General features: G+C 39.8%; 2 protein-coding genes across 2 annotated transcripts; both read left to right on the top strand.

Annotated features, from left to right (window-relative positions):
* Positions 1 to 8,535: 8,535 nt before the first annotated feature.
* LOC110504235 (homeobox protein Nkx-2.8-like) lies at positions 8,536 to 10,753 on the top strand. The gene is made up of 2 exons (XM_036962865.1): positions 8,536 to 9,287; positions 9,778 to 10,753. The coding sequence occupies exons 1-2, from the start codon at positions 9,134 to 9,136 to the stop codon at positions 10,335 to 10,337; spliced, it is 714 nt and encodes a 237-aa protein (XP_036818760.1). The 5' UTR covers positions 8,536 to 9,133; the 3' UTR covers positions 10,338 to 10,753.
* A 9,655-nt stretch (positions 10,754 to 20,408) lies between these two features.
* Positions 20,409 to 24,393, top strand: LOC110505837 (homeobox protein Nkx-2.1). Its single transcript, XM_021585292.2, has 2 exons — positions 20,409 to 20,775; positions 21,635 to 24,393. Exons 1-2 carry the CDS (start codon positions 20,409 to 20,411, stop codon positions 22,300 to 22,302), a joined length of 1,035 nt encoding a protein of 344 aa, XP_021440967.1. The 3' UTR covers positions 22,303 to 24,393.
* Positions 24,394 to 25,510: the final 1,117 nt, after the last annotated feature.

Raw genomic sequence — 25,510 nt, forward strand, 5'->3', positions numbered from 1 at the left:
GACAGAAGCCGAAACATCAGAGTTTTCTGGTGTAAACAGACTCCTTTAGAACAGAAGGCCCATCCTTTAACGTGAAATCGTGACGGCATGACGAAGTGGCAATATGAATCGAAGAGAACTCTGGGTGAATTTAAAGGTTGTGCATACAACCAGTGTAGATATAACTTTGTATTTTCTCTATGCTGCTCAGTAGAGAATGCACATGTTAAGACGCAAGGCAATAACTTGATATCAACGAATCATTTGCCTATTGCTAAAATATGATCGTTCCTTTTCAGAGTTTAACATTGATGCAACATAGTATGTAGACTAGGCTCTCTGTGAAATGTTTATTCCGGTCGAACGGCAAAAAGACTTACCCAAAAGGAAAATGGGTCACGGCAGGCCGTTTAGGCTTCACTACGTTCAGGTATGTGGTAACTGTAATTGCCCCAGTAATAATGCCATAATATCAAATGGATCATGTCAAATAACATCCAAATGTACTTGGCGATAAAAAATGTTGATCCAAAGTCTCATGATGTCAATTGAGCTTTTAGTCTGAAATTGTAGTTGTGATGCAAGGAGGAGATCATTTGAAATGTGAATATTAATAGCAATGATTTGGTCTAAATATGAATTATGCTATTTAAGTCGGTCTATAATCGAATATTTCTTAATGATCAGAATGTTTTGGGAATGTAAACTGTATCATCTTTCATGTTTAAGATTGCAGCGATAAGACAATTATGACAATTATAATATGTATTTTTATGGCTATGATGATTGTGATCAGGCCTACTACTATCGCTATGATTATGGTGATAGCGTACTGTAATTAATGTGATTATTATACGATTCGTATTCATTGTTAAGATAGTCATTATTACCATTATTATTCGTTGGTTGTCATTATTATTTAATATAACATTTGCCAATAACAACAACATCTTATTATTATTAGAGGCTTTCATTGATGTTATCATGCTGTGACTGTGTATTGCTGCTGTTATTTATTTGAATATATGCGATGGTCAAAGGAACCAATTGGGCACAGAAGCCAATGACGTGGAAACAAGGTTGATTTAACCAGTGCGTGCCCAGTGGGAAGTTAGCCTTATTTGCTTTGCTTCTTGCTTGTAGTACAAGTCTCAGAGCCAAAATAATTGTCACACTGCAATTTAGTGGGCCAAGTTCAGACAGTGTATTTAGGCTACTGATGTATTGAAGCCAACGACTAGACTAATATATAATATGAAAAATGTCCTAAAAAGTTGTACTCTGTCTGGACCACTTTGGTCCTGATTTCTCCCCTGGCTACACGCGAATTTGATATTGTACTTTCCCAGTGAAGATGGTGTGATGACAGCATCTAAAAGCACGCCATCTGTGTTTTGGGTTGCTAGGGGTGCGAAGTATACTTCCTGGTCCTTGAGATTCTGACAAATCTGCAGAAATGGCAAATGAGTTAGTGATGACTATAGGCATACTCCACTACAGTTTCCCACTTGCTATAATGACTGGATGGACTCCATTGTGGGAACTCAGCTTTCAACCCTAAATAGACTCTAGGGTCTAGAGGAAGGATAGTGTTTCTGAGTTGTTAGGAACATTTTGGAGCTATTAACATTAGTTTCTAACTAATTTCATGTATCACAGATGTGTTAAATATGAGTTATATCATATTGTATTATATATATTTATTTTTTTATCTCGGGAGGGGGGGGGGGGGGGTCTCTGCATGGTTTTAGCAAATGTATAATCGCAGCTTGGGACCTTTTTAAAGTGTCCCATTGATGACTCGAACCTCTCTCATCCGACACCATTAAAGCCCTTTACAGGTTAACACTTCTGAAAGGTTCGGAAAGGTTGAGTGCCCTGGAACTTTAGTACGGCCGTAATGAGGACGACTGCAGGTTAACGAGATATAGTCGTGTTTCAGAGGGCTAGGGCTGGATTTCACGTGAGGAGGACAAAAGAAACAATATTTACGACACTTTTAAGCATCCATCATTTTGACATCTGTACGTCTGGCACCTGGTCTTCATTAACATTAAGAGCAGAGCTCGGCCAATCAAAAATATTGGAAAATCTATTTTGCACAACAGTCAAATGAGTGGCAATATACCATTTACATAATTTAGCAGACGCTCTTTTTCAGAGCGACTTACAGGAGCAATTAGGCTTAAATGCCTTGCTCAAGGCAACATTGGCTGATTTGTTTCACCTAGTCGGCTCAGGTATTCGAACCAGCACCCTTTCGGTTAGTGGTGCAATGCTATAAACCGCTTCCTGCCCCGAGGTACAGACGTCAGTTCAAGGCCTAGTATTGATTTACATTTGGTTGAGTTGTCAACTAACGTGAAATCAAGTCATTGGATTATTGTCATTGGATTTAGGTTAAAAGTTGCCTGAAAAAAAATCGATATTCTTTTATCTTGATGACAGATGTAATCTGTTTTCCACGTGTATTCAATGTAATCACATTGAATGTTTTTGTTGAAATGACATGGAAACGTTAATTCAATCAGTTTTTGCCCAGTGGAATGTTTCGTTTATGTTGGGTAATTCTTCAAAACGAATTCATGTAAACATTAGTTCGTTTTAATTCAACACTGTTGGTGAATTAATGTTGTTTGTTGATAGGCCGTCATTGTAAAAAAGAATTTGTTCTTAACTTACTTGTCTAGTTAAATGAAGGTTAAATAAAAATTACCTTAAAAAACAATTACCATCATTTTTATTTTACTAGGCAAGTACGTTAAGAACCTATTCTTATTTACAATGACGGCCTTATCCCGGTCAAACCCTAAACATGCTGGGCCAATTGTGCGCAGCCCTATGGGACACCCAATCGCGGCCGGGTGTGATAAAGTCTGGAATCGAACCAGGGTCTGTAGTGACGCCTCTAGCAGTGAGATACAATGCCGTACACTGCTGCGCCACTCGGGAGCCCAATGTAGACTTGACCTACTGTAAATCCAAACCCATAACCTCAACCAAAACCTATAACCTCAACCTGAATCTTTTGTAATTATCCGTTATTTTACCAGGTAAATTGACTGAGAACACGTTCTCATTTGCAGCAACGACCTGTGGAATAGTTACAGGGGAGAGGAGGGGGATGAATGAGCCAATTGTGAACTGGGGATTATTAGGTGACCGTGATGGTTTGAGGGCCAGATTGGGATTTTAGCCAGGACACCGGGGTTAACACCCCTACTCTTACGATAAGTGCCATGGGATCTTTAATGACCTCAGAGAGTCAGGACACCCGTTTAACGTCCCATCCGAAAGACGGCACCCTACACAGGGCAGTGTCCCCAATCACTGCCCTGGGGCATTGGGATATTTTTTTTGACCAGAGGAAAGAGTGCCTCCTACTGGGCCTCCAACACCACTTCCTGCAGCATCTGGTCTCCCATCCAGGGACTGACCAGGACCAACCCTGCTTGCTTTCAGAAGCAAGCCAGCAGTGGTGGTATGCAGTTGGCATGAAGTCAAACATCCTTAAAAAATAAATATGCGTTATGAAATTTGAATAAAATGTATATATATTCACATTTTGTCCAATACATGTATCTAAAAGGCCAAAATATATGTTAAACATAACACCATCAATTATAGTATATGATAACTGATAAGCCTAATGGGGCCCTTTTCATTCCCGCCCCGGAATTTCTTGACGAACACCACAAGGACAGGACAAATCTGGAAGAGTGGCCTGAAGTAAAAGTACATTTACTTGAGTAAAAGTAAAGATACCTTAATAGAAAATGACTAAAGTAAAAGTGAAAGTCACCCAGTAAAATATTCGTTGAGTAAAAGTCTAAAAGTATTTGGTTTTAAATATACTTAAGTACCAAAATTAAATGTAATTGCCCATGTACTTTTAAGCAACAAAAGTAAAAGTATGAATCATTTCAAATTCCTTATATTAAGCAAACCAGGAGGCACAATTATATTGTTTTTTAAATGTATGGATTTCCAGGGGCACACTCTAACCCACAGACATAAGCATTTGTGTTTAGTGAGTTAGCCATATCAGAGGCAGTAGGGCAGGGATGTTCTCTTGATAAGTGTGTGAATTGGACAATTTCCCTGTCCTGCTAATCATTCATAATGTAATGAGTCATTTTGGGTGTCAGGGAAATGTATGGAGTAAAAAGTACATTTAGTAGAGTAGAGTAAAGTAAAAGTTGTTAAAAAATATAAATAGTAAGGTACAGTTAGCCCAAAAAACAACTTAAGTAGTACTTTAAAGTATTTTTACTTAAGTACTTTACACCACTGCCTAAGAACACGTTGGCTAAATATGAGGTTGTGTACTAGCAAGATGCACAGGATCAAAGAGCAGCATTGTCGAGCTCAAACAAAACAGTAAAGGCCTTATGTAGCCTATCTATGGGACGAATATGACGAAGTAAGTTGACACGTTGATTTCCATAGGTTGCCAAGTTTTCTAAGTAACTTTTTAGTTTTCGTATTCCAAAACCAACAGGAATAGAGGAATTCGTTTGACCAGATTTCCTGCATAGCCTACACCCCATACAGAAGAATAGCAATGGGTTCGATGAAACTCGGGTGCTGTCTTGTTTAGTTGTTTTATTAGCCTGTTAAAGTGCTTGCCACATCAAATGACTTTTTGCACCATCAGATGACAAAGGAAATTTTAAAGAGACATGGCATGACACGGTTTACTTTGCATGCCACCAACTTAGAATGTAGAGAATTATTGAAATCCTACACTGGAATTCTATTCCACGATTATGTGGCGCCATCTGGTGGAAATATCCCCTCACGTACAACTGAGCACTAGGCCTACGTTCTTACGAGTCTTCACAAGTAGTCTACCCCCTGTAGATAGGCCAGGTTCCCCCAGTTTGAGAACCCTTGAACGAGGCCAAATACAGAGTCTTCTTTAATTATTGGGACAGTGATGTTTTTTCTTTTGGCTCTATACTCCAAAGGTTTGGATTTGAAATCAGCTTGTGACTCTGCAAACATGTTGAGTGCATTTTCTGTTTGTTTTGGTTGCGTTTCAGATTATTTTGTGCCCAATATAAGTTAATAGTACATTTGATTGTAAATAAGAATAGAGTATGTTTCTTAACACTTCTACATTAATGTGGATGCTTCTATGATTGCGGATAATACTGAATATATAGTGAATAATAATGACTGAGAAAGTTACAGACGCACAAATATCATACCCCCAAGACGTGGTTGTGTTTCAGATGATTTTGTGCCAAATAGAAGTGAATGATAAATCATGTATTGTGTCATTTTGGAGTCACTTCAACATGAATGTGGATAATACCATGATAACGGATAATACTGAGTGAATCGTGAATAATGATGAGTGAGAAAGATACAGACGCATAAATATCATACCACCCCCATGATACTTTTTAAAGTAATTGTACTTTTAATAGCTTTTTGGAAAATACATGCAGTCATTTAAAAATAAGCTAAATTAGGTTTTGCATTTGTGTTTCATTATAGGCTGATGAGCATATTGTGATATTTATATCATGTTTTTATAACTGCCCACCAAATAACGGATATACTCTTTCTGGATTTCAGATTAGGCCTAATTGTTAATTTAGATCTATAGCAAATTAGGCCTATACTAACTAATTCTACACGCTGCATTCTGGGTCTGGTTGAGACTATGGCCTCAAGAGGGCAGCATGTTACCACGGTGACCTCCAGTCCAATGACGGTGTTGGGAGTTCAACGCTCATGCTCTATTGGTACAAGCAGAGGTCATGGGTGGGCCCGTAAAATAGGCCTATAGAAGTAAATGTTGGTGTTCGTTTTCTCGCCATGTTATTTGAAATGGTAAGAAGAGATTGGTTTATTTATTTATTTAACTTTTATTTATCCAGGTTAGTCTCATTGAGACAAAAATAAATAAACTAAAAACTGTTTTTTTTTTCAAGAAAGACCTGGTCCAATCAAGACAGCAGCAGGGAGTAACATGGTTTGAGACAAATATCAACGTACAGACTTAGACACACCATAGCTTGCCCAAGGACACAACGGGTACACCACTGCCCATGTTATCCAGACTAGCACATTTGTTAATAATTTGTCAACTTGTTGTTTTAAGTAGTAGTACGAGCACTTTTCTTTGGACGCTGATATCTTCATTGCAAATGCCCCAACAACACCCGTTGTTCCTTTTCTCGAATTACTTTACTTTTGGCACGATCTTAACTATGGCCGTGCGTTTTTAAACCGTTTTAGACCTATGGCGAAGAGGGCAATCGAAAGAAATGTACAGTGTAATAGCGAATGCCAGAGGCAGATAAATATGGCTCTAGGTGTAACCATCAATATTTGGGATTCGAATTGCGAATATCGTTGAAGGTTTATGCACACATTTAATTAAAAAAAATACATCGTTGTTTTTGTGGTGGTATTTCTTAGATGCTTAGAATTAAATGTTTTTTTCTTTACATTATCAACATATGTAGGACAGTTGCAGAGATCAAATCAGATAGGCCTAAATTGAGATTAAATAATATTTTCAACATAATTTGTTTAACTTGTATTATTACACATATTACATAATGTTTGTAATTAGATAGAGTAAGAGATAGTATTTATTTTAATTGTCTTACCAAATGTGCCTAAAGGACTATACACTTCAAGTAAGAAAATCTCCATTTTGTTGAGAAGATTTGGAACCAACCGAGAGCCTAACAAGCAAAGTAAATATTTGTCCGTAAAGAGCTCCAGTGGCCTCTCCTGTCCTTTCCTCTCCTGTCTGGCTGAAGCTGAGGTCTGAGGGTGTAATAGATCAAGAGGGCTCGCGAGGTCATTGTGGAAAGAAACATTCCCGTTATCATGAACATGACTTATCTTTGCCTTACGAGGTTTTGCACTTAAATTGAAAGTCCTTTTCAAACGTACCCACTTGAGCCACCGTAGTAGGCCTACTTGCTTTCACTAATCTGTTAGTTCTTGCGACCTGGCTGTAGTGTTTGTCAACATTATTTGAGCAGTTGTTCACTGAGTACCTCGATGCACAGATCTGCGTTTTTTATAGGAGGATAATCCCTGTTTTTTATAGGAGGATTATCCATGGTTTTATAGGATGAATATCAAACTATGATTAAACAAAAGTAGCCTTTCTCTTGATGTCTCTAGGGTGTGTTTTAGATCTAAATGAGTCTACATTTAGTGTTGTCGATTCTGTTTTTGTTACCAGGCTTGTTTTTAGAGTTGTATTCAGTGCATAAAGATGCAATATCTTGGTGCGTAAAGATTAAAGCGAAATGAAAGGCCACTATTTTGATAAGCCATATGATCCAAATCATCTAGGTCAGCGACTCCGTTTGTGTGGTGGAAACTAAAAGGCTTTTTAATTCGTTTGGAAATGCATAAGTAATATTTCTGCTCACTATGAACTTGGCGGGTGTTCGACGTAGAGCAGCAGAGGATAGTACTGCACGCATCCCATTCCATTCAAAACCATGACAACAAGGAACAAGCTCGGATTTATTCTGGAAAGTTAAAGGACATTGTTGCAGGGCGTCAATCACCGTATTATTGCAGGACTGAACAAATGCAAAATCTCGAATGGAACAAATGCTTCCAACGGGTCTCGGACGCAGAGCTACATTTCCCTCCTTTGTTCTCGGCCTCTGGTTGGCGTGTATTTGTGTTCCCCCTCGGCCGACCACCCAGGACGACTTGAGATGGGAGGCTGAGGCTTGTCCACTCTCCTCGCTAGGGTAGGCTCTGTCACCAAGGCAAGGTGCGCGAAGCAGAGCAGAGATGATAGAGGCTGGCATGGGAACTAGATGGAACTCCACTGACTTGCCTGTGCAAGTATATCTGAAGTGTGGGACAAGAGCCAATATTAGACCTTTCTTCAGTCTGAAGTACAGTTTAACACACACTCCAAAAAACGAACGGAAAAAAAAGCAAACATGCATTATACGTTTATGCCTCATCTTCCCCTTACAGCATTCCTTACAGGTGCCCCAGAATATGAATGCGTCTTCTGGTGATTTTTGATCACCTTTATCAGATGCCTCATTACTTCCTATTTATATCCCTTTATAAAACATGTGTTTTGACTGGGGGTGAAGGACACCTGTTCCGCCTTAGCGATATTGCGTTTGACCCATCCAAGAAGGGCGTGTCATATCTTGGAATCAAAAGCACTCCTTTGATTCAAGTGTCATCTCTAAAATAATAATAATAATAATACTAAAATACTAACACATTTGTCTCAATTTATTTCACACTGTCCTTATGGCTAGCCTCTTAGAATTCACGTCTGTCACAAAATAAATAGCCATAATACGATTCTGTCTTCTCATTAGAAATTGGTCATTGTCATCTCTCCATTTTAGAGTGGTGCTCTATGTGTACCCTATACAGAAAAACGTATTTTCCTCGGGAAAATAGAAAGAGATTGATAGCGGAATAAGCGCAAGTTAAAGAAAAATAACCTAATATTGCATTATTTGAAGATGAAGACAATCCAAACAAAATGTCCTTTAGAGGATTTTTTTATTTTTATTGTCCTGTATTTTTTATCTCAGGGACATTATTTACAACATGATTGTTCAAGTCTTTTCAAAATACCTGTAATGACTACGGGCTGCACATCCATAAATAAATTAGTTAAACCAACTCAGGGACATCTCACACTAATTGCTCACTTTGTATGCAAATATTGGACATGTTATTTCGACGGGGGGGAGTGGCGGGGCTGGGCTCTGTTGTCACTTGCCACCCAAGATGTGATTCAGCTGCAACAATCACCATTATCTGGTCACCACTTTTAACGATACGGGACGAATCTGTAATGATGACGAGTGTTTCCTTCCGCCATTGTTGAGGCAATGGTGTTATTCTTCTGTGCGGGTTCACACCTACCATCATTGGATAACGGCACTCGAATCATTCAGGTACTTAGCATCCTGGAGGAGGATATATAAGCGGGCGAAGTACTGTTTATACAAACACTGCACTACCTCGTGTCCACACACAGCCAGGGTATTCTAGGTCGTCTGTGACTCTGACTGCGCACGCTTAGCCATTTTTTGATACGTCGCTTTTGCTCCTATATCAACGGCCTCTCTCCTTTGGATAGTTTTCACGCACAAGGATTCCGTTTTTTCCGGAAGCAATGGCTGGTGCTGCAAAGTTCAGTTTTTCCGTGAGGAGCATCCTGGATTTGCCTGAAAATGACGCAGAGACAGTGCAGCGGGGCTCCCCCGGTAACTCCTGCTCCAGCTCCCCTTACTCCTCCTGGATGGACAGCGACCGGACCCCTTGTCTCTGTAAGTCAGGTTGACACCTGAGCATAGAAACAGAAAACCACTTCATATTATCCATATAAACACATAACACATACTATCTCTGACTTTGTTGATAGCTATTTTATTGAATAAAAATATACTTAATATGACTGTGATATGTGGTTGTCCCACCTAGCTATCTTAAAATGAATGCACCAACTGTAACTCGCTGTGGATTAAGAGCTTTTGCTAAATGTAAAAATGTAAATATGGGTCTTGCCTAAATTGACACAATTTCATATAATCCATTACTGCGATTTCCAACATAGCTGTTTTATGAAATCCAAATTGGTATACAATTAATTAAGACTTGTGTAATTATTGGATACATTTTATAAGGATACGTGTAGTCTATTAAAGCCTTCTATTATTTAAACATCTCTATATTCTGATATTTCTGGTGATATTGTATATCGTGAGTTGTTTATATGGTTTCTTGATCAGTGTAATAACATCATTTGTAATTCCTCAGCTTCAGATGAGAGCAGCCTGGAGACTGCCCCAGACTCAACCAAGTCAGATGAGTATTCTCTGGACTCAGGGGCAGAGAAGAAGAAGTGCCGCGTGCTCTTCTCCAAGGCCCAGACATTCGAGCTCGAGAGGCGCTTCTGTCAGCAGCGCTATCTGTCAGCACCAGAGCGCGAGCAGATTGCCCATATTCTCCGCCTGACGCCGACGCAGATTAAGATCTGGTTCCAGAACCACCGGTACAAAATGAAGAGGTCACGAGCGGAGGGAACGTCACAAGACATAAACCAACCGTCTATGTTGCGCAGAGTAGTGGTACCCATCCTAGTTCGGGATGGCAAGCCTTATCAGACCTGTTTCATTGACACGGAGAAAGGAGGCTGTCTTGGGCCGACCACATTCCCGGGTACACCCTTCAGTTTTGGGTACCAGTCTTTCCAGCATCCGTCGCCGTTCGCTCTACCTCAACAATACCAGCACTTTGCCAGCCCGGCAGCATCCAGACACACCTTTGCTTGGAGAGACTTTCTGAACGACTCAGCTCAATTCAGTGCTTTTACGTGACTATAAAATATTAAGTAGAGGAACACTTACAACCACTTTAAATGTTTTCTGAATTATCTTATTTTTCGAGGTACTTAAAAGTGTACTAATAAGTACAGTAATGTTTTTTTATGAGAAGTATTTTGCACATATTTTATTTTTGGTATTTTATTAAATGAATTGAATGATATTCTCGAAAGATTGGAATCGTTATTAGTTTATTGTAATCTGATGGTAGGCCTATGGACATTCTACTCCTAGATTCAACCCCCCAATTCGATAATGTGGTGTATGCAAGCCTGATTTGTGTGTAGCCTATATTTTATCAGTATTTTCAATGTTCAGTTATTTGTATGAATTTCAAATCTACACAATGATATTTATCAAATGTACTAGGAAAGTAAAGGATTTCATTGATTTAAATATTCCGTTTTTCACTGTTGTCTGAAAATGTTATTGAACAAAATCGTTGTGTTGTTTGATAACATGTTTTGTGTTTTTATAGAATTACGAATAAATAGTTTATTTTATAAATTTTTGCACATATTGTCAAGTATTTTTAATGTCATCATGCAATGAAATGTATTCCAATAAAACTATTTGGGGTATGAGAGGTACACCATCCGATCAGATAGATATAGGCCTGACACTATTTAGGATTATAGCTAAAACATAGTTGCATCTTACCAGTGCATGTTATTTTTTATTATTTTAGTAAAAATAAGAGAAAGTCTTATCTTAGAGGTACCTATAGGAATAAGAAACAAACACCAAGAAATGTGAGCTTTTATCGTGTAAAAAGTCCCGAAACCCTAAAGCTGAGCAAACATAATCACTGTCTAAAGACTGGACGTCACTGAGCATAACAATACCTGCTAAACATGCGACTATTTAGCTTATCTCCCTCTTGTTTCAAGAGAGAGCGAAAGTGCCATATGACTCGAAATAAACGCTAAAACTGAAAGTTGTTTTGGTCTAGCCTACAAACGTGCAAGCAACGTGAAGCATAAATTGATCACATCCATAACTCTGCAACAATAGTTTATAACGAAGTTTGCAAACCGTTTTTGCAATGTTATATGTAAGTTATTAGAAAATAATAGACAATTTAACCGAAGAAGGTCTAGACTGAATGGCGACGGGCCTATTTAAAGAAGAACATGTCAGTAATGATATGAACAACTTATATAGTAGACTTTTTCAGGGTATTGCACTTTTATTTCATAATTGGTTATTGGTTGGTAGACATTCACAAAAATATTAAATTATGATGGTCACTTTAATTGGTCCTTCTCATTGGGAATTAGATGCACAATTTCATTGCTCCATAATAAATATAATTTTAGGAGGAGAAATCTCATGCTTTTAGGATTGGACCATTACACTGAAATATCAGATTTCAATTTCTTGATTCTAGAATCCATATATGTATGCAGTCAAAGGTCCCGAACCCTTGTGAGGGGTAAAAGACTTCACTTCATTCTCCCTCCCTATTTTCTTATTCCATTGATGGAAGTGAAATATATCTGAGGGGTTGACTGGAATATGCGTTATTCTGTGGTAACATGGGTTCTTTTTTCACACTTTCACGACCCCATGTCCTCCGCCCTAGTAGCGCATCGTCCCTGTCGCCAGGTCTATTGTCACTGGCGATCGGGCCACCTTGCCTCACATATGGAGGGGACTGGCTGAAACCCTCCGCGCGATACATCTCCCCTTAAACACTCTTTTTGTGTGCTTGTCTCCAGCTGAATGGACCATTGTCTGTCTTCCAAAGGGAACCTAGACAAAATCCTTAGTGTTTCAATTCTCGTGATGTTTAATCAGTGCCCGCGACAAATTTATGAGGTTTCACTGCACAATGGTGTTTCAGAACATGGCGGGTTTTAAGGCTGACAAAGACTGGCATTTAGGATGAGGTTGCCATTGGTTTTTAGAATTGGGTAGAAGAACGACTTCTTTGAATAGGATGCTTGGTTAGATATTCCCCATACATCTGTCCTTGTCTTCTTCCCCTCTTGACTAGACTGTCCATTTTTTAATACAAGTTAGTTCAAAATATAAGAACATTGACAATGGCAAACAAATGTAAATCGTAACTCAAAATATTGGATATCTTACCCTTGATTCTGTACTTTAAATATGAGACTCGTTTGAAACCCATAATTCAATTGCTGGCAGAATTTCCTCTTTCATTGAATATTACAATAATAGATTTTTCGATCACAAGGATATTCATACATTTTCTATTGTTTTCTTTCTCGTTTTTCAGAAGAGGATAGAAACACTCAAGCTCTTCTTGGCTCTTATTTAAACTACATTTGTGCAATGTTGTGCGAGAAATTACAGGCCTAAGTATCTGCACCTACGTGTGTTGCACAACTGCACCCAAGCTTCTAATCTTAGTAATGCTTCTTATTCCGAAGATTCTAGTGTTTTATTTGGGAACCCTCGTGTCTTTCATCAGAGATAATTTCAGGGTCATAAGGGTCATGTGACACTGGAGGGCACATCTCACCCAGCAGAGGCAATCAGAGGAGAAAGTCAGGGATGCCAAGCTAAAGTGGTAGTAAATTGAATGCAGCTAACCGATATCTTGATGATGGTTTTTTTGAGTCAGGTGTTTTAGGTGTTTTTGGACATGCAGGGTTTCGAATTACTTGCCGCACGCACAGGCTCTTGGTCTGGGCTTTGGTGTAGCATGTCGTTATTCGCATCAAGGACCCCATCTTGAAGGGGTGAACTGATTTGGAGAGACTGAAATGCATGTAACCATTAAAGCCATTGGTGGTGTCACAGTCACTTGTTCTGACGGTATGCCTACAGCTGGGGGCTTGTTGATGGGTCTTTCTATCCGGGATCCTTGGGACGTCGCAACTCTGACGTTGCCCCTTTGACGTTGACATTCAAAATGGTTAGGGTTCTGGTCAGGGTTAATGTTGTGGTTAAGGATATGGGTTAAGGTTGGGGTTATGATTTAAGGTACGGATGTCCCAATGAACTCGGATAGCGTTAACATTGTCGATGTGGGACGGCTATACCACCGCTAGATGGCAGGATAACACATTATATAGATTTCTCCATCCAGCTGACGTTCACCTTCATCACATGTATGTGGAGCGTCATCACGCATTTAAGAATGTGGTATTATGTGTGTATAGGCTGATGTTAGAGACCTTTTGAAAATACATATTATTCACTCTGTAGACTTCACTGATGTGTATTGTGAAAGCAGGTTAAAACTGTTTGGAAAATGGAAAAAGGAAAGGTTGATTTGGTTGATCATTTACATTTACGTTTTAGTCATTTAGCAGACGCTCTAGCGGGGGAAGCGTTTCGCAATTAGATCCTCCTAAATTACCACGTTTACATGCGCACAGTTTTCCGGATAGTAGCTCATATCCCGCCTAAGGTTTTACTCTGGATTAACTGTTTACACACACCTTTGGTATTCCGCTCATGAGTATCCCTGTATCCTTGAATAAACATAATATTTTCCTAATTTCAGTATGGGTTAAATGGAATAGTAACTGAAATATGGACACTGACTGTAGGCATAGCCGCGGGAAGATGCTTCCGGGTGGGGGTGCTGCAGATTTTGTAGCAGATATATCCTTCTGTAGCCCGGCTTTTCCCGCAGATATATCTTTCTGTAGCCCGTATGTAGCCAGCCTTTATCGCAGATTTATCACTCTGTAGCTCACCTTTTCCGCAGATATATCCTTCTGTGCCCGCCCTACAGAAGGTTATATTGGACAGCTAATATAGAACTAATAAAGGCCCTTTTGTGACGATATTTTTTCTTCCTCCCCCTAAAAATAAAATGTAAATACAGTGCATTCCTAAAGTATTCAGACCCCTTGACTTTTTCCACATTTTGTTACATTACAGCCTTATTCTAAAATTGATTAAATTGTTTTTTTCCCCCCTCATAAATCTACAAATACCCCATAATGACAAAGCAAAAACCTGTTTTTTTAAAGGTTAGAAAATTTGTTACAAATAAAAAACTGAAACATCACATTTACAAATGTATTCAGACCATTTACTCAGTACTTTGTTGAAGCACCTTTGGGAGCGATTTACAGCCTTGAGTCTTCTTGGGTATGATGCTACAAAATTGGCACATCTGTATTTGGGGAGTTTCTCCCATTCCTCTCTTCAGAGTATCTCAAGCTCTGTCAGGTTGGATAGGGAGAGTTCCTGCACAGCAATTTTCAGGTCTCTCCAGAGATGTTCGATTAGGTTCAAGTCCGGGCTCTGGCTGGGCCACTCAAGTACATTCAGAGACTTGTCCCGAAGCCACTCCTGCGTTGTCTTGACTGTGTGTTTAGGGATGCTGTCCTGTTGGAAGGTGAACCTTCAACCCAGTCTGAGGTCCTTAGTGCTCTGGATCAGGTTTTCAACAAGGATCTCTCTGTACTTTGCTCCGTTCATCTTTCCCCTCGATCCTGACTAGTCTACCAGTCCCTGCTGCTAAAAAAACATCCCCACAGCATGATGCTGCCACCACCATGCTTCACCATAGGGATAGTGCCAGGTTTCCTCCAGACGTGACGCTTGGCATTCAGACCAAAGTGTTCAATCTTGGTTTCTTCAGACCAGAGAATCTTGTTTTTCATGGTCTGAGAGTCTTTAGCTGCCTTTTGGCAAACTCCAAGCGGGCTGTTATGTGCATTTTACTGAGGAGTGGCTTCCTTCTGGCTACTCTACCATAAAGGCCTGATTGGTGGAGTGCTGCAGAGATGGTTGTCCTTCTGGAAGGTGCTCCCATCTCCACAGATGAGCTCTAGAGCTCTGTCAGAGTGACCATCGGGTTCCCGGTCACCTCCCTGACCAAGGCCCTTCTCCCCCGATTGCTCAGTTTGGCTGGGCGACCAGGTCTAGGAAGAGTCTTGGTGATTCCAAACTTCTTCCATTTAAGAATGATGGAGGCCACTGTGTTCTTAGGGACCTTCAATGCTGCAGCCTTTTTTGGTACCCTTCCCTAGATCTGTGCCTCAACACAATCGTGTCTCGGAGCTCTACGGACAATTCCTTCGACCTCATGGCTTGGTTTTTGCTCTGACATGCACTGTCAACTGTGGGATGTTATATAGACAGGTGTGTCTTTCCAAATTAAATGCAATCAATTGAATTTGCCACAGGTGGACTCCATCATCATAGAGATGTTTCTACAACCTGATTGGAGTCCACCTGTGGTGAATTCAATTGATTGGATATAATTTGGAAAGGCACACACCTGTCTATATAAGGTCCCACAGTTGACAGGGCATGTCAGAGCAAAAACCAAGCCATGAGTTTGAAGGAATTGTCTGTGGAGCTCCAAGACAGGATTGTGTCGAGGCACAGATCTGGGGAAGGGTACCAAAAAAGGTATTTCAGTTTTTCATTAGTAATAAATTGGCAAACAAATGTTGTGGTATTGTTTGTAGATTGCTGAGGATTTTTTATTTATTTAATCCATTTTAGAATAAGGCTGTAAGGTAACAAAATGTGGGAAAAGTCAAGGGGTCTGAATGCTTTCCGAAGGCACTGTATATAATTGTTTTATTACGATTTTTCAGAGGATGCTGCTACTTCCCCCAGCTATGTCTGTATCTATAACCTCTCACATATATATCTATCTTAATGTCATATTTACTCCTGCAGAATTAGACTATGCATTTCTTGCAGTGAAAATATACAATAAATGTTAAATATGTCTCTTTAACCTTTATTTAACTGGGCAAGTCAGTTAAGAACAAATTCTTATATAAAAAAAATACATTATTCTGGTGAGCGCTATATTTTGTCTTCTGGGCAACAAGGCAACAAGTTATGACAGGAGAGAAGCCACATGTAACAAACTACACTTGACAAACAAATGGCAAACCAAATGTCGGAAACTACAATATGGCCTACCAAATGTCGGAAATTATAAGCATAAACGTGTCTAATTTAGGGGTGAAAGACGCCAGTAGTAAACTATAGTTGTCTAAATGATTATGTAATTATTATGGTGGATGGACCTGCACAGGTAGCCACTTTTTGAAGTGATTTGCTTGACAATCAGAAGAAACCATCATCACACAACACCCATGATATGTGAAATTGAGCTTGCGCACACCGCAAAAACAACAGTGAAAGGGATAAGATGTTTACATGCCACAGTATCACATCCTACATCAGTATATCCCAGGCATTTTATCCGGGTTGCTCATAACCGGGATACAAGCTTTTTCGGGTTATTGTAAACGGGATGTGATGTTTAAAAACAGATTAATTAAGTATCCCGAATAATAACGGGATATTGGTGTGCATGTAAAGGTTGTCAATGATCTGCAATCCTGATATGTGGGTAGATAGGCCTATATGCTATTTCCCTTCTTGATATTGTTTTCAGTAGTATGACACCCCATGAACGATCAGTTCCAAAACAACAATGTGAACCAGGAACAAAGGTTTGGTGCCCCCTCCACGCCCCACTTCAAAGTCTGCTCATTATTCCAGAGGAATTAGCGCGAGCATTTGGACTAATTAACGTTAATTGACCATAATAGCCGTGTTCCAGAACAGAAAAGAGGTCCTGATTTAGATAATTAAGAAATGCTTTTGGAATTCAGCAATTAGTGACGGCATATATCCCAGAGGAAACGCGTTATGATGCTAATTTAGGGTAATTGCATGTAGGCCTCCTACGTGGAGCAGCTGAAGTATCACCGTAAAGTGCGCTCACCTGTCTACGATAAATTATTTATTGAGAGCACCTACGGGATATGAGATTATTGATTATATTAAAATGCGGTTCTCCTTGATAATAATTGTGAAGACGTACGCTTATGACAATGGATGTTGTGGCCTACAGTGCTATTGAGATGTTGATATTGGGATGAATTTGAAGAATGCATGGTATACCTGTAGATTAGTTATGTAACCAATTGCTGTGGTGCACTTTGGGTAGAATCCTCATTTGATATGTGTGTGCTTAATTAGTTTTTTTGGGCATTGATATCAATGAGCGATTTGTGAGCAAATGTGGTATTATGCACAATTCTCCTCAGAGTTTGCAGTAAGCAAACCAAGAGGGGAAATTAACATAATTCAGCCTTGTTTCCTTTATTGTGATATGTTATTATTTCCATTCAACAGTACGCGTGATGGATGGCTCAATGCAATGCAACAAGAAAATACAAACTTTGAAATAGATGCGACCATGTTTTTCAAAATTGTGATTAAAAACTAGACTAAACTGTCTAAAGTTGACATGATGAGAATCATTGATAATAGACATTCAATACTTAGTCCTATTTTGCATCATCGCCACCAGAAGACGCTGTCTTGCTGTCTTTCTTAAATCCGATGCATGTCCTAGACCACGATATCCAACATATACAGGCTTGCGTTCTAATCAACAAGACTGTACTGCTTTCCTGCATTAAATGATGTGTTCTGGAACATTTTGTTGTCGTTTTATAATGACGGAGATTTAACTCCAGACATCACTGCAGTAAGGACTGAGTGGCGCAGCAGTCTAAGGCACTGCATCGCAGTGCTAGAGGCGACACTACAGTCCTGGGTTCGATCCCGGGCTGTGATCGGGAGTCCCATAGGGCGGTGCACAAATGGCCCTGCGTCCTCCAGGCTAGGGGAGGGTTTGTCCGGGGTAGGCTGTCATTGTAAATAAGAATGTTTTCTTAATTGCCTTGCCTGGTTAAATAAAAGGACAAAGCACTGCAATATCAAATTTACCACATCTGTCATTTCCTAAATATCTCGGAAATTACAGTTTGTATCTAGTATTTATAAGGTAGGCCTAAATAGCAATATCAGATTTATTTTGCACTCTTAAATGTGCATCTACAATGTCCAACAAATGTCCAACATTATATCATATCATAACATATTTCATATTTAATCCTAAAGTATGAATTTCCCCAGCATGCAGGCTTAAGCTGGGTCAACGGGTAAATCTATAGGCCATGCACGCCCTTACTGACTGTCGACCAATTCAGGTTGAAAAGCCTATAGGAGAGTAATGATAACTAAAAAACGTTACAGTAATGACAATGACGTTATTAGCCTATAGTAAAAGTAGGTCATATATTAGTAATAGTGATAACCCTATTTTTACTATTGGTCATGTTATTGATGTATACAGTAAAGTAGGATACTTGTTCAAAGAATTTGATCATTGTTATAATAGTTAATAATAATAACTATTATAATTATTATAAGTATTCATAGTGGGTGATTTAGGTGAGTTGTGTATATTGTAGAGTGTCAAGTGATAAAAGTATCTACTCCTTGTAGCTATATACTTTAGTTATTCTACTTTCGTTTATCATTTTGTTTTTCCGTACTTAAGTAATAAATATGAAAACATGTATTTGGTCATCTTACTAGCATAATAAAACAGCGACCAAAAGCAGAGACATTACTTACAGTCCCAACAAAAGCTAAAACAAACAGTCTGTTTTTATTATTATTATTATCATTATAATTATTATTAGAATTCGTGGTGTTATATTCCATCTACATGTTCAATGTCCTCAACAATGAAAAATTAGCTACAATTAGCCTTTCTTTCAATACATTTTGCTATAACATTTATGTCATGCTCCTTGAATAAAGCGAGCAAAATACTGACCTGTATAAAAGCGCGTGTAACTGGAACTATAGCAAATAGCAAATATTCCTTCCTTTGACATGAAAATCGTTTACCAATATTCAAATTACGAGCAAATACGTTTAGGTCATGCCAGGATTGTGTTTTAATAACATTTCATTGGAAAGGTGAAGAGAAAGCAAAGCGCATTTGACTTTTACGCAGCCAAGAGAAACCTGATTGAGAATATTATGTCTCCTTGAGCATCAGGGCGAGAGGCGGCTCACTGAGGAGGGTTACTTGGCCTGGTGTGGTTCTCCCTCCCTACCTGACTTCTGTTGCAGAAGGAGAGTAGGCCTAGAGGTAGGCTACTTCAATTGAGCGCCGTTAACTTTACCTTAGGGTCTCTCCTGAAAAGCATTATATTTTGACTGGCTCATGGGTTTCTGATCTGAGACGACAAGTGGAGCATCTGAATTTGGATTTAGGACGACACGCTGCTCTCACAGCTCTCTCTCTCCTCGAGCCCAAACAATGATATAAAATAGAAAAGGGGGTAATCATTCACGCGCTGCCACTTAACACGCGGATGTGTATTTATTTACTTATCCGTCAATTTTCCTCCCAAGTGCACTTTTACATGTCTGAGTACGATGCGAGCATAATGCAAAAACACGTCTGCAATCAACCAGAAGCCTCTTACGCCCATTAAAAGTCACTAGTTCAAGCTTTTCTCAGAGAACAGAGGCCGTGTCCTAAATGGCACGAACACTCCCTATATAGTGCATTACTTTTGACCAGCAACAGTGAAACATTATCAAAAGTAGTGCACCAAATAGGGAATAGAATGACATTTGGTAAGCATGCAGAGTGGGTTCTCCAGCTCTGAGACTCTCAAGTCCGTCTAGGCCCCTTTTCATCAAGAGGTCCTAGTAAACACCACTACAGTTAATAAAATGCATTGTGGTGCCTGTGCCCACTGCTACCATTATACTGTCAACGACAACACACACACGACAGTATATATAACCCACCGACCTAATGCTACTACAGTAGCCTGATATCAATAGCCTAGCCTATAATACACATTAATAGCCTATGCATATACATGCAAGTTGGTTATGGTATTGTGGGAGGCTAGCTGCAGAGCTCATGTTGTACCTTGCCCAACACGTAAGTCAAATTATGACTTGGATGCAATGAGGAGGATAGAGCTGCGTTGTATTGTTGCCCTAGTTGGTGATGCCCCGCCTCTGGCTTAAACCTGGCACCCTGCTAAAACAAACGAAAGCCAGCAGCACCAAGCTCAGCCCAGCTCAACTCAGCTCCCACTCAATGCAATTAAGGCGGACTTCAGGCGACTCTCCTACCTACGTGTTCATCTAGCAAGGATCGACGTTGAGACAACAGGAACCAGAGAGAAAGAGGGGCTTTGGTCCAACAAAAAAAAACAGGAGAGATTGCCTAGCCTTCTAATTTCTCCCCTCTCCAACAGCCCAAGAACAATGTCGATGAGCCCTAGGCATACGACTCCTTTTTCTGTTTCCGATATCTTGAGTCCTCTTGAGGAGAGCTACAAGAAAGTAAGTATGGAGAATAACAACTTGGGGTCACCTCTCGCGTCGTACCGGCAGCCGCAGGTGTCTCAGGCGATGATGCAGCAGCACCACATGGGCCATAACGGGACGGTGTCCGCGGCATACCATATGACTGCGACGGGGGTGTCCCAGCTGTCACACACCGCAATGGGGGGCTACTGTAACGGCAACCTGGGGAACATGAGCGACCTGACGCCCTACCAGGACGGCATGAGAGGCAGCGCCACGGCTGCTGGCTGGTACGGAGCCAACACAGACCCGCGATTCTCCACGAGTAAGTAGGCTATACCTTTGAGTTTTACTCTGCATGAAGCCGAACAGGTGAGCGTATAGCTTTTGTTAGCGCATTATCATATTAGCTAGTCTACACTAGATCCATACGCTCTGGTCTGCACTGAAGTGAGTCATGGAAATTATTACAACTTTTTAGTGTTTTTCTGCTTGTTTTTGCATGAATTATGATATTTTTTTCACCAAGAGGGAGTGATTTGATTTGTCAATTTAAAATAAACCTTGCACCTGGCATCAGATATTTATTAGGCCTATACCTCGGTTTACCTTGGAGTGTTTGGTTTATTGAGTTTAGTCACCCAACGTGCTGTGCCTTTTTGCCAGTCTACCCAACACTACCATGTTCACCAGTGAATAGGGGACTGGGTTCAAAGAAAGCTAATTAATTGAACTGTTTTAGTTTGTGATATATTCATAAAAATGTATTTTAATGTCACGAGGGTGTATGAAGATATAACAAAGACACCTGTTGCTGATTTGTCCCCTATTGTGAGTAGGCTACAGAGGTTTCATGCACCTGTCATGTGGGGGTGTATAATCGAATGATTTATTAGCCTATTATTCTTCAGATTTCAAGGTAAATTAATGGCAATCAATCATGCAACTTCAAATATTTTGTAAACTATATAATTCAGTTCAAATACAAATTATGGTTAAGTAATTGTTCCATTAGGAGACATAACTATGATTACATGATCATGTTAGCCTTTGTTTTAAAGGAACGCAATAGACATATACGCTTTAAATTAAATGAATTCACATTATGTATTGTTATGGTTAAAATATTGAAGCAATGTAATTATTGTTTTATTATCATCTCAATGGCCTATTTCTGCTTTCAGTCTCGCGCTTCATGGGCTCTTCTTCGGGCATGAACATGGGCAGTATGGGCAGCCTTGGCTCGCTAGTAGACGTGGGGAAAGGCATGGGCCCGCTCTCGAGCACCCCGAGAAGGAAGAGGCGCGTGCTATTCTCTCAGGCTCAGGTCTACGAGCTCGAGCGGCGATTCAAACAACAGAAGTACCTATCGGCGCCTGAGAGAGAACACCTGGCGAGCATGATCCACCTCACCCCGACCCAGGTCAAAATCTGGTTTCAGAACCACCGATATAAAATGAAGAGGCAAGCGAAGGACAAAGTGTCGCAGCAGCAGATGCAACAGGACAGTAGTTCCTGTCAGCAGCATTCCCCTCGGCGGGTGGCTGTGCCTGTGTTAGTGAAAGACGGCAAGCCATGCCAAGGCAGTGCCCACACTCCCACCACTACTGTACAGGCCCACCACCAACAAGGTGCCAATGTTATGATCATGTCCAGTAACGGTTCAGGCCTAGGTCAGCACCAGAGCCAACAGGTGGGTAGTGCAGATCACTCTCCAGACCTAGCACAACACTCTGCCAGCCCACCGTCTCTCCAGACCCAGGTAGCCGGCCTCTCTCACCTGAACTCCTCCAGCGCCGAGTACGGGACGGCCCTGCAGTGCTCTGCTCTGTTATATGGCAGGACATGGTGATCTGTTATGCAGCGGGACATGATGATCTGTTTATACGGCAGGACATGGTGATCTGTTATATGGCAGGACATGGTGACAGCCAGACAAACTATGATCACAAACACACATACAACACTGCTCTCAAAGCTTTTTCAGCAAAGTCACTCAACAGACACGCAAACAAACAAACCAATTGTACTTTGTGTACATTTTGAACAACACCATTTGGTGAATTTTAGTTCATGCTCTTCTAAAATGTAATTGGATATGAGGACAGTAAGTGGAGACGAAAGAAACTCGACAGATGAAGTTATGAGGATATGCGAGTTCAATCTTCGCTTTGAAGGTGGATTTCTTATTTCTGTAAATTATACTGAAGCTATACAGGGCTAGTCCTACATCAAGAGGTCATAGGCCCTACTCCTGTGTGTTGGTCATTGGGCTAAAGATCTCAATAGAAAAACTGTGGGTGCTTTTCAATTTTTTTCACAGAAGGCTCTGGTTTATAATAGAATTTAATGTAAAACGTAGCTTGTATATATTTCTGTAAAAGGTTTGAATTGAATATATAGTTTTTAGCAATCTGTTGTACAAAGTTTTTAGCGCTATTAATGGTTTGTGGTTGGTTCTTTGAGTTCCATCGGTATTTGTACGTTTTATTTACTTGTAACTTATATAGATAGATATTACTTAAATACAGCCAAACAATCCTATTAATAAATTATGATAATAAAATTCATTCAGATCCATTTATTGAAATTGTTTTGTATACTGTTTCAGAGAATACATAGGCCTACGAGAAACCTTGTCAAATTATTTTCAGAAAACGAATAGGAAAATTAATACTATAATAATAATAATAATAATAATAATAATATTATTATTGTAGTAGTAATAATAAAGATGATGATTCTAATTATAATAATGCATGATATTGTCTATAGTCCACTTTAGCTTGTCAATTCAGTAAGTCTCAATTTAGACCGAAATCATTTTTTGCTGTCTTATTTATTATGTTAACTGCACACAATAATGGATTTTAAGCAATGCACGACTAATGAAAACCTCTTTTTGACCAGGTGTGATCGAAATCGTTGTTACTAAGTGTTGCTGTGTAGGTAGGCTAAATTGTTATTAGCCTAATGCTAACTTTTGCCTGAAAGAGCTTAACCCCAATTCCAGGCTATTTGGTCACGTTTATTATAGCTACAATCAACGGTTGTCTGTAGATGTGGTTCGTGGTACTCTGTGGCCGTTCCTACACAACGCGGCGCCTCACAAATCGTGTATTGTGTACACACTATCTCACTTGGATCACGCTGGGTAAACTCAGGCCAGGTCTTTGTGTGCACTCGGCGTCCCTTAGGTTCCTAGCGTTCTTACGTTCTCTGCCTGTTTCTGGTTTGGGTGAGTCATTTAGGTGAGGTCTCGAAGCGTTCTTTTTAACCCTGGAGATCAAACACGCGCTGACTAAAAGAACGTCTTATCGACCAAATCCCTTGCCAAACAACAGTATTCTTCTCAAATAACTTCGCAAGACAAATCGTCGTCTCTTATCAGAGGTAAGCATTGTAAGGTCTGTTGTATTCGGCGCATGTGACAAATAACATTTGATTTGATTTAAGCATACGTTTATCAATAATCGATAAATCAACTGGGGTTGAAATGAAAATAGCGTGCAGTCTTTCATTTTAGAAGTTTAATGTAATTTGCTTATACCAAGTGGGATGACACGGCCCTGGCTCGTCAAGTTAGCATTTGCATGCGGTGGAGAAGATATTTTGTGGTTTTTAATTGATTCGAGAATGTTTTAACATATAAATGGTACATTTCAAATGAATTGTGTGGGACGGACCCATAGGTCCATTGTGTGGGACGGACCCATAGGTCCATTGTGTGGGACGGGCCCATAGGCCCATTGTGTGGGACGAACTCTGTGTTCTTGTAATTTAGTTGTAATGTAAAGGACTTGCAACTATTTTGATAGTATGGTATTATACACTGAGTATACAAAACAGGTGAAAGCTATGATCCCGTATTGATGTCACTTGTTAAATCCACTTCAATCAGTGTAGATGAAGGGGGGAGACAGGTTAAAGAACGATATTTAAGCCTTGACACAATTTAGAGATGTATTATGTATGTGTGCCATTCAGAGGATATATGGGCAAGATGGTGCCAGGCTCACCGGTTTGTGTCAAGAACTGCAACGATGCTCGGTTTTTCACGCTCAAAAGTTTCCCGTGTGTATCAAGAATGGTCCACCGCCCAAAGGGCATCCAGCCAACTTGACACAACCGTGGGAAGTATTGAAGTCAACAGACCAGCATCCCTGTGGAACGCTTTCCACACCTTGTCCATGCCCCGACGAATTGAATTGTTCTGAGGGCAAAAGGGGGGTGCAACTTAATATCAGGAAGGTGTTCCTAATGTGTGGTATACTCAGTGTATATTGTTATATATTATTTTAATAATTATATTATAATAATATTTATTATTATGTTACTGTGATATTCTGGGAATTGCAGATATTTGGTGGTCTTTATGCTTAGGCAATATATGAATAGCCACACGTGCTCCTTCCTAAGTCTGCAAAACATAAGCTATTGAACAACAACCAAAAGAGCTCTCAAAATACTTTAGTCTTTACTGCACCAGGCCCCTAAATACTGTCATTATTTCAGTACGAATATGACGCAAACGGCTACTCATTCGTGCTCTTTATTTTATGCATTAGGCCCACTTTAGACATTATATTTACGTTATAATATTTCACATATTTATGCTATAAACATTTGTGACAGAAATTGAGTCCACGGCTCCATGTTCATATACCTTGCATTTGATCTAAAGGGAATATTAAACCTAATATTTTCAGATTGTGTATGGTTATCTCAATTTATTTTCTGCAATTGTTCATGGAAAAAATAATTGACTTTCAATATAGCTTATTGATTTGGACTTTACATTGCAGCGCGTTTAGTATGGCAAGCCATTGATGGAAGCACGCCCTTGGTCGCCATTTTTATTTTTTTATTTGAGCGCGAGCTTTCATCGAGGGGAGGTGAATAGTGGCGTCCCATTACAACGGCTGTACCATTATGGCATAGGTGCAGTGGTGTTGCCCTGTCTGCAACAACAGGTCGCTGGTATCTATCTATCTATTGGCTCAGTTACAGCCGTCATTGCATGTCATTTAAATCTTAACCAATCAACACCGTTCACTTTA

This window comes from Oncorhynchus mykiss, chromosome 25, assembly GCF_013265735.2.
Source record: "Oncorhynchus mykiss isolate Arlee chromosome 25, USDA_OmykA_1.1, whole genome shotgun sequence".
NCBI lineage: Eukaryota > Metazoa > Chordata > Actinopteri > Salmoniformes > Salmonidae > Oncorhynchus > Oncorhynchus mykiss.

Coding starts and splice junctions, on each gene's coding strand:
- LOC110504235 (XM_036962865.1), top strand. CDS start 9,134: ATGGCTGGTGCTGCAAAGTTCAGTTTTTCCGTGAGGAGCATCCTGGAT. Junction 9,288..9,777: donor CGACCGGACCCCTTGTCTCT/GTAAGTCAGGTT, acceptor GTAATTCCTCAG/CTTCAGATGAGAGCAGCCTG.
- LOC110505837 (XM_021585292.2), top strand. CDS start 20,409: ATGTCGATGAGCCCTAGGCATACGACTCCTTTTTCTGTTTCCGATATC. Junction 20,776..21,634: donor AGACCCGCGATTCTCCACGA/GTAAGTAGGCTA, acceptor TTCTGCTTTCAG/TCTCGCGCTTCATGGGCTCT.